We start from the raw sequence: 10,538 nt of genomic DNA, 5'->3' as shown, positions 1-10,538 counted from the left end.
AAATATTATATTTTATATTAAAACTGGGGCAAATAAATGTACAAAGATAATCAATCTGACTCAAGTTCAGGTATTTTGAAGCTCAAACGTGGAGGTAATTTGACTTTTTTTGTTTCATTTCCTGCTGTTTACTTTTCAAAAGCAGGTTTTATATCACCCTGAGGAGCTGGGATTTTCGGCTTGTTTTCAATTGTGAGAAAATCTCCAGACTTAGTGCAGTGTGAAACAGATTTCTGGATAGTGTAAAGATGATACATAACCAGATAATTTAACAATAACTGCTTTGTTTATGAGCTAAATGCAGTTCTCCGCTAATGGCTACTGGCTTCCAAACAATATCCTTGTATAGTGTGCAGTGATGAGTCACAAATCTGTGCCTGGTTACAAATTTAATGGCCAAGTAATGAACTCCAGTGCGAGGTTTCCGAGCAGGGGCTTAGACTATTTTTTTTATGTTTTTGCAAAAATGATTTTCCATAAAGGCCAGAGTTTATTTTAAAGACTGAATTGATTTGTCGCAGTGTTTTAAGTACAACTTTACAAAACTATCAGCAACTCTGATAGTTTCAATATACTGGTATATAAATGGCTGACCAGTACAGACCACTATCTTCCAGCCTCAATAAACTAGATAAATAAAACCAAGTCCCCTTTGAGTTGTGACTTGAATTTATAATTTGGGAATTCATGTCAGGCCCATCCAGGGGATTCATACTTATTGATTTGTCACACCAGTGAGAGACAAAAACAATGAAAACACTGTGGAGACCAAGTCTGTAAAATTCATTCAGAGTGATTTCAAGGATGAATGGCTAGAAAGAAAAGTGAATCGCCAGCATATCGACTGCTGCAGAAACCAAGCCAATAACAAGGCCAATATTGCTGTTAGACCCATTGGAGGTTTAATCGTTGAATATCAAATAAGACCCATAGTGGTCGCTAAACTTGAAATATGAGACACCATTATTGCAATGAGCAAGTGTATCGGAGCTGCTTGAAGTTGATAGATGGCGCTTGCTTCTGAAATGGTACTTTCATTGTTTCTGTTGCACATCTATCTATCTAGTGACTTTGTGTCTCATGCAACAAATAAACCTGGGCTGGGTTTACTGCTGAGGTCTGGGAAGGGAAAAAACAACTATTATAAGGTGTGTGATGCATTAGGAAGCAAACTGTTACGTTTTGAGCTGGAGTCAGGACCCAAACGCAACGCTCGAGAGACCATTCTCAGTTTTAGGAAGGTATTGTGTCAGCATTGACCATCCGCTGAGCTATGATATCAACCATTAAATAAGACAAGTGTTTTTAAAATTTGAATTGCTCTCATTGTGCCTTCCAAGAGACACACTGTATCAGCTGACCTACTTACTGTACTGTAGGTCACTGGAGTGTCCTTGCTGTAAAAGAAGGGAATAACTCCATTTACACCAAGGGTAATGAAGCAATTGCTATGTTTAGTAAAAGGTCCATACGGTGAGGATGTGGTAGTTGTAAGAGTTATGGTAACCAAATTGGTAGTTTGTTGTTGTAGTAAGCTACAATGGTAATGATAGGAATGACTCCATACGACTATTTAATATCCGACACTATCAACAATCAAATTTGTCAAATGTAAAGCAGCAAGTTAACGATAACATCTTAGTGTCTTTTCTTTCGAGATGATTTTTTTGTGATTTTTATACACTTTAAGACATTAAGACGGAGTACATTTTTAGTCAATTTTCAATTATTTTATTTCCTTACATGAGATTTTTGTTTTGTGATACAGGCAGAGCAATTAAATCCTCTTCCACTAGGTGGCAGCAGATGGTTGTTTAAAACAAAAAAAAAGGTAATCAGAACTGTTGACGAAGGGTTTTGTGAGTGTCTTTCTACAATTCCTGCCAGTATATCAGCGATGTCTTCAACTAAACAGGAGTACATTTTTAGTCAATTTTCAATTATTTTATTTCCTTACATGAGATTTTTGTTTTGTGATGTGGTTTTTCCTGATGATGTATATGTGACATGGCTCAAAAAAGGTTGGGAAACACTGCTCTACAATATTATTCGAATGTGTTTGTCATTAAAAAATAAAAGCAATTTATTGTGAGTTGACGTGATTTATGTGGCTACAGTTTATCATGGAGGTGTTAATTAGGTTCTTAAAGCTGTCTTGTCAAGATGGTCTGCCTGGTTATTGCACTCTAATCTCTTCTTTTTTTCCCAGGGTATTCCTGAATACCATCTGTCTGTCACTTTGTACTCTCTACAGATTTTGAGCGTGTGTGAAAATCGCAGTTTGGCAAACTACAGTCCAAGCCAATGTCCACCTTAAAATCTTAATAACTATGCGGTTTTCACAGCCAACCCTGAACCATAATTAATAGCTAATTAGACATAGAAAGTACAAAACTAAAACAAACCTCGATGAAGGTTTTCAGTTTCCCACACTGTTCATCAGCCCCTGTGCTGCTCTCTCACTATATCGACACGAATCAATACATTCCTTCCGTCTTTGTCCTGAAAACTTTCGTTAAATACATCACTAACTTTTAGCTCTATCATTGAAATTTAAAGTGAAAAACGGAACTTATTTGGATCCATAAGTCTGCCGCAGTTCATCCACACAGGCTGAAGGATTCATGGAAAATTGAGTGTGAAAGCAGCCGAGAAGGAGTCACCGCTGTAGTCGCCCTCGGGCTGACAAAACACAATGTAACAAGACAGTTATCGGGTTTTCCTTAAAACCCCAGTGACCTCTTTAACAGGAGAGGTCACGCTGTCAGACAAGTTTGCTGAAGAAGTGAAGCATTAACAAAAACATCCACTGAAGCTTTTCTCTTCCTATGCCTTTAAAATACGCAGGAACAACACTTTCGATTCATGAAATGTGAAATAAAGGATATCATTTTGCTTTTCTCTTCCTATGCCTTTAAAATATGCAGGAACAACACTTTCGATTCATGTGAAATAAAGGATATCATTTCCTCAGAGTATTAAAAACTGGAAACCCAAGACAAATCCTTAGATCTACATTGATTATACTAACTTATACTCCCGAGGATACCAGGGCCTGAAAAAATGAGGAGTCACTACTTGCAGAGTGTTTTTAACCGTCGTAACTATTTGTCAAAAATGATTGAAGTTGCTGGAAATAAATCAATCAATCCAAAGCATATAGTTAACAGTAGGAATGTCGCACAACAGTTAATAAAATGTATAGAAAAAATACAGACAAAATAATTTAATCACAACTTAAAATAGACTCAGAATTAAACCTGGGCCTGTTTAGTTGAACATAACACTACTATACTTGCAGGAATTAAAGAAAGATACAATAGTACTATACTAAGATCTCCAACAGCTCAAATGCTCTCTCATCTTTAGTTTTTAAAGCCATCTACTGCCACCTAATGGGACACTATTTAATTGTTTGGTCTGTCACCATTATAAAAACCAGCAGTTCCCGAACCACCATTAAATTTTTATGCACTTTCACGCACCCCTGAGTGGCAGCTCGCACATCCCCAGGTGTGTCTGCACCAGACTTCCCTTACATAAACAAACAAAGACAAACTAGAAATTGTAAAAAATATAAAGTTTTCTGCCCATTTAAATTCTTGACAATTTCTTCTGTGGTTGATTACAAAAGGTATTCTAATCGAAAAAGTGATTCACAGGTTTGATAAGTTTGCAGGAGGCTCGCATGCAAAATGTGGGCTAGGTTAATTGTCCAGAAAAGTGAGTGTAAATGGTTGATGTCCCTAAATGGCACCCTGAGATGGAGTGTTCAGTACTGGATGTAACCCCCGTCTGGCCCGTTGACTGATGCGATTGGCCAAAGCCCCTCAGCAATCCTGAGAAGGATTACGCAGTAGAAAATGGATGTGTGAATAGATTATATGGACTAGTGTTCTGTACTTACTTTTAAGAAAGTCATTTATTTTGACAATGACATTTTTGGGTCCACATTTTTTTCAGCGTTTCCACAGTGTGGATTTGCTGTCACACTGCCTTCTTTGTCATTCTGGGCACAGAACAACTGGGCACCCAAATCAAGTGTCAGTCATTAATCTTTGTTTGCCTGTGCTTTATTAACTAATTAGTCAGGCAGTGCCCTTCATTCACTCTGGGTGTCCTCATGTCTTGGCTGTCACTGGATGATTGCAGGAATATTTTGAGACAGCAGCTAATAGGGGTCAAGGATGGACCGGAAGATGCAGGTGGAGACTGGGAAATGTTTTGGGCAAACATGAGGCAATCCAATTCAACTCAACGTTATCCCAGACTGTTAAAATCGTTGGAGAAAAAATAAAAAAATAATATAAGATAAAATCTAATATGAAATTACAAAATGTTAAAAGTGGAAGCACTGAGAGAACTAAACAAAGGGCAAAAATAAACAGTAAAAGTTAGCCAGAAAGTCTAACTGCACCAAAAATAGCCGCCAAAACAAAAACTTTAAGAACATACAGTAATATCAAGGGTTTAAAAATCTTCCCTCATTCATGTCTACCATCTGTAAATTTTTGTCTTGTAGGTTGCCATGGTGGTGTGTACCAGAGGAAGCTCTACCAGGAACTCTTGGTGGACTACAATCGCCTGGAGAGACCGGTCCAGAACGACTCAGCTCCTCTCATCGTGGAACTTGGCTTCACATTGTTACAAATCATAGATGTGGTGAGTTTCAACGCTAGATAAATTGTTCATTAAAAGGTATATAAAGCTAAACGTTAGCAGTGAAGCAAGGAGATGTAGTAGTGAGTCGACGTGAGAAAATACAATTTTGCATAATCATCGGTATTTTAAAGACAGTTTTGTTGAACATTAAATTAAATTGCCACCAAAATGCTATTAAAAAATTGGGAAAACATCCTCATATTTCCACCTTTAAATCAAAAAGAGTGTGACAAATTTGATTTGTCTGCAGACTTGAGGCTATGTATTTTTTTTACAGTGACGCAGGCACAAATGCAAATTTGTTCTCGTTCTAAAGTACATTGCTCGACTTACTTCCTTGCCAAAACGCATGATGGTGGAACATTGAACACAATGCACTTACGTCGGGCCGTGTGTTTATTGTTGGTTCGTAAAAACTTGGATTCCTGTCAGTCATAGACTTGTTTAATTACAGTGTTTTAGACAGAACACGACTTCCAGAGAGTGTGTCTTTTGAAAATTTAATGAAAAGATGCAAAAGAAACAAAAACAAAACCCCTCTCATCTGTCACGAGATTCAATCGTCACATCACCACATAGTGGTAAAAACTGCACTTTATGCGATGACTTAGAAGTTTATTTTTATAATTTATAAGTCTACTGCAGTCCTTAACTGAATCCATCATCCACCTTCAATACATGAAATATCCAGCATGAAATATCCTGTTGATCCCTAATGTTTCATATATTTCTAAAGAAATACAAAGAACGTGTTTGTTTGTTAAAGGCCAAATCATCGGCAGCTGTGAGGCTTTTTCACTACAAATGCAAATCAGGCCTCTTTCTGTGAATCTAAAACTGATCAAAGCCGAGCAGAGTACATCAAGAAACGGAGACGACGGTGTGTTTTGCTGCAGAGTAACACCTCCAACCAACAACGCCCTGCATCCATCAAAAACATTTCTATAGAGGGGTCAGAGCACAGATGCCACGGCAACGCCAAAAGAAAGCAAAAGGAAAAGCTACAGATTGAACAAGAGATTGCAGTGTGAGGTGTTCAGGAAACCTTGCTCTGTCAAGAGCACAATAAGAGGCTGCTCCATTTCAACAGTACTGAAAAAGATTGTAGACAGAGATTTAAGAAAAAGACAGGGGAGATAAGATTGGAGCTGTAGCCACTGTTGAAAAGAGAGGGAAAAAATGAAGAGAAAAAACTTTGTTCACTAGGTACGAGGCGTTCAAGTCAAGTTTGACTTAATCAGAACTGAGTTTGAAGTCCAGCAGCAGTTTGAAGAAAAATTTCAAAGTAGCTTCTAATAACTGTCAAAGTTGAAGTGATAGATACTTTTTTTTAGTTCAAATAGATGAAGGATGTAGAAAAATCCACCTGTGCTCAAACTTGTTGTGCACTTCCAAGTACATCCTCTGATCTTACGCTCTCTGCGTCTCTACTGCTCCTCTTGTCAGTCTTCCCATCTTTACTTTTCACTCACTATTTTTATCTGTGACTTCGACCCCTAACTAAGAGCTGCCAATGACAAATACTCTACAGGAGAATCAAAAGTCACTGCATTTCTCTTCAATTTACATTATACCGTCTCATCAACATCTTCCTGTACGACAATACTGTACTTGCTGTGTTTGATCCGTCACAGTTTGACGTATTTAATTTATCCACTCACAAAAATCTTGTTGGAAACATGTCAGAAAAAAAAAACTGATAACAGTCCAAATCTGCTGCACAGTCATTGTCATTCAGCACACACACTGGCTCCGACCCATCTGGGACAGAGATAATTGTCAATCTGTCTCATTATTCTACCTTGCGTTTACAAAACAAGCGCTGCACTTTTTTTTCTTTTTTCTTTTGGCCCTTTAGTGTTATTTTTATTCTCTTTCTCTCTATCTGTGTGAAGATGTAGCTCATCTTTGATGACTTTTTTTCCCCCTTCTGTTTCATTTCCAGGATGAAAAAAACCAAGTGTTAATCACCAATGCCTGGCTGCAGCTGGTACGTATACTGTCCTCACTTCACCCAACACACTCGTCACGCTAATCTCTGCAACAGCATTCAATTATGGGTTCCAGCACTCTACACTAGTGTTCCCCAACCTTTTTTAAGCCACGGCACATATATATCATCAGGAAAAACCCCACGGCATACCACCAAACAAAAATCTCACAAAAAGTATTTATAATGAAATGTAATAACTTTCTAGTTTAAGTAACTTCATAATTGACTAAAATCTCAGTCTGTTTAGATAAAGACCACAATGATATACTGTCAGGAATTGAAGAAAAAAAACACACAAAGAGGATCTAATTGCTCTGCCTGTCACACATTGATGAACAAAGAAAAAATATTTGCAATAAATAAATAATAGTTTTCGGACCTATTACTTTTGCACTGCACACCTAATGATCTCTCACGGCACGCTAGTGTGCCACGGCACAATGGTTGGGAATCACTGCTCTACACGATCAATGTTGGGGTCACCAACTATACTTGTCTGAGGGCCAGAATCTCTCTGGACACACACCCAGGGGACCGGACATTTAAATAAATGAAACAAATTTTTATCTAATAATATTTTTGATATCTATTGCTTATATATTTTTTTTATTCTGAGACAAAATTTAATGCATTTATGGCCATTAATGGGCCTTGGGGCCAGATTGGGTGGTTTGGTGGGCCACATTAGGCCCGTGGGCCACCGGTTGATTATCACTACTCTGCATTTTCGGTGTGTACAATCACAGTGCCTACATGTACCTATACACACACATTGAGGAGAATAACTGAAAATACTATGACAAAAATGAAACCTTGATTTTTGTGTTAATAATAATAATACCAACAACAACAATAATAATGTTAATAATAATAATATTCATTGATCCCACACTTGGGAAACTCCTGTGTTAACAGCAGACCTACTAGAACAGGCTGCACCAAGTATGTGGTTCTTATGGGAATCAAACCCAGGACTACCTGCTCTCTGCTGCCGAGGCAGGCGTGCTAACGGCTACACTCAAATCCACTGCACTGCAACGATTTAAACATTGCACACTTTCTTGACTTTCACTTTCAATCACTCGCTTTATTTGTGACTTACTTTATTAATAACAATTATTAATTTTCCCTGCAGAACAGAGTCTTAATTGACATTTTTATTTGTTTGTTATCGCTATGTTATCATACTGTATAGCAGCATGTGACCTTTCAGGAATGTCTGCTCATTAGCCGATGTAATAGGAAGAGGTTATGAGTTCATTGATTACAAGTACGCACCATTACTGTGTACATGTTATCAGAATACATGGGAAACCGTTTAAATACCAACCAACTGGTCATTCAATTACTCATTTCTAGAGTAATAACTTATTTCTTCCCTTAATGTGTCCACGCCTGATTGGCTGCCTGATTTATGGTGTTATTTTAGTCTGGAAACATAATCTCTGTCATCTACTGACCGTATGTCCATTGGTGTTCATAGACCTGGACTGACATGTACCTGTCATGGAACCAGGAGAACTACCCTGGCGTTCAGAACCTTCGCTTCCCCTCTAACCTGATATGGGTCCCGGACATTCTCCTCTACAACAGGTGAGTTAAAACCCTCCCTCCCTGTTGACTCCTGTTTCCTGATTCAGCTGAAATTTCGTTTCGTTTTGACTTTCCCAAATTTGACGGCGAGTATTTTGAAATATTTACCAAAAATATGTAGATCTATGTACAGTACTAAATTTGTATACATATTTGTATACAGTACTATATTTATATGTTTTATTCCTTTTATAACAAAAAGCGTCTCAAACACATTTTGAATCAACTTTGAATTAAAGTCGCATTAACTTAACCTGTTTTTTTTATATCACAGTCACATCTCTGTCTATTTATCATTCATTTTACTGCACATTTTCTGTTTTCTGTCACACATGGACAACTACTGCGGTTTCCCTTTTAATCTCTTTACACACTCTGTCACATAACAGATGAAAAATATTCGTCTGCTACGATTTCAATCACAGGGACAGTGCCCTGCTAAATGGAATCATTCAGCCCATCCTCTCTGAGGCATACTTTAATTATTCCTCACAGTGGAGGTTTGCATATGTTGCCTGCTTTGTGAAGAAGTGCAGGTGTTGCCTGTCAGACCGGAGTGCCGACAGTCTAGGGATGGCAGACGATGGAAATTCATTCTAATGTGTATTTGATCTAAATAAATGAAAAACATTTACCGTGAAAAATGTTCATTTGATTGATGATTTTATCTTCATTGTCAAACACTGTTGTTTTCAGTAAGAAAACAAACATTGTTACTGCAAAACATCCCTGTAAATCATCATTTCTTTTCTGTTAGTTTACAAGATATGCTTGGGGTGAATATATATTGACAGTATTTTCTTTTAAAATCAGCTCCAAACTGTTTCTAAAATTGATGATCTATCGTGCAGTTATTATCCATCTCAATTTTTACAAAATACATTTCCGGGACATTTAAAGTCTGTTGAATAATCTCTCTTCAGAGTATGTGTGTTTCAACGTTTTTCATCATTTCCTCCTTAAATTCAAGGTGTTGTCACACACACACTGTCACACGCACAAAAACACACACACGCACGCAGACACACAGGTCATATTTATGACATTTGCTGGTATAAAAAATAACCAACAGCCAAACACTGTTGACAACAACACTACAAAATACCAGCTAGTTAAGACAGGAACAAGTTGGCAACAAAATGGACGAACATGTAGTCGCATACTGCTGTACGAGGAACACGGCTTTGTTTACATTCACCAGTTGTACTCCGTACTATGGATTGTTCAACCTTCAGTTTCTTTCTTTCCTAAATATGTCCTAGATCCCCAACCTTTTTTGTTTTAAGGACCAGTTAGCCAGAACCAGGTGCAGAGACATAGGTACTCATGTACAGTATGTGAATTCAAATTACTGTGAAAATCAAGTTACTGTATACAGAAGGAAATAAGAGTTATTATTAGTAATTATTGCAAAAAAACCACAACTTTATAAATTCGGGCTTTAAAAGTTCCAGCTATACCCTTAAAGTGAGTTAATTTCATCTAATTCACAAATTTAAAGATTTTGCCACAGAAAACGTCACTGAAATCGAGCAATCATTAACCGGATGATTAATGACATTGAGATCCTCAGTCTTAAAACATATATCATGTTAACGTGCAGCAGAATTTGCCTTGATTTAAAACATAATTTATAAGACTTTCTCTTTTTCTTCTCGGTGTATAAAAATAGTTTTTAATCCAAGTGATGCTACAAAAGCCCTAGGGGGCGTAGGGAGTGTGAGATTAATGCAAAATACTCAGTGTTATTCAACTGTCAAGGCAAAGAACGGATTTTGAAATTCCTGTTCTAATTCGTTGGCATCCTGAATATACACCTACAACAAAGAACGACAGCAAGATAAAAGTCAGAGAAGAAAAGTGATTCATGTCATGGAGGTTTTTTGTTTCTAGCATCGTCTTACAGGTGACTCATGGCTGTTTGACGAGGTGAGGTGAGATAGTGACACTTCAAATGAAAAGATGCTTCAAATGAAAGATAAAATGTTAGAGATTTAGCCTTTTCATAGTAAGTCGAAAACAGGAACAGAGACGGGGTTTTGACAGACGCAGATGGGAACGTACTTTTCTCTTACACGCAGAAATTATAAATAACAATATTTAAATAAATTATAATTTGAAAACATGCAATATGGATGTTTTTATGTAATTAAATAGAGAAAATAGCAAAACTAACATGTTTTAGGTTTTTTAAAAATCGAACAAGTTTTTGACTTACTCTCAAACAGATTCTCTCTTAGATTTCAAGGATGCCATCTTATGGCAATTGACAGTCACTAAACACACTTTT

The 10,538-nt window shown here is 37.2% G+C and overlaps 1 protein-coding gene and 1 long non-coding RNA gene across 6 annotated transcripts in view; one reads left to right on the top strand and one right to left on the bottom strand.

The window, feature by feature from the left end:
* LOC103383904 (neuronal acetylcholine receptor subunit alpha-7-like) overlaps positions 1-10,538 on the top strand; it is a 29,603-nt gene that overhangs the window by 3,541 nt on the left and 15,524 nt on the right. Inside the window, exons 2-4 of the mRNA XM_017035318.2 lie at positions 4,523-4,662; positions 6,608-6,652; positions 8,139-8,248. Of these exons, the coding sequence (XP_016890807.1) occupies positions 4,523-4,662; positions 6,608-6,652; positions 8,139-8,248 (295 nt within the window). The remainder of the gene's footprint in view (positions 1-4,522; positions 4,663-6,607; positions 6,653-8,138; positions 8,249-10,538) is intronic.
* The window catches only part of LOC103383905 (uncharacterized), a 40,740-nt gene that overhangs the window by 18,744 nt on the left and 11,458 nt on the right, over positions 1-10,538 (bottom strand). The window lies entirely within an intron of this gene.

Source organism: Cynoglossus semilaevis, chromosome 9 (assembly GCF_000523025.1).
Source record: "Cynoglossus semilaevis isolate Cse_v1.0 chromosome 9, Cse_v1.0, whole genome shotgun sequence".
Lineage (NCBI taxonomy): Eukaryota > Metazoa > Chordata > Actinopteri > Pleuronectiformes > Cynoglossidae > Cynoglossus > Cynoglossus semilaevis.
This window is presented reverse-complemented; position numbering and strand designations above follow the sequence as displayed.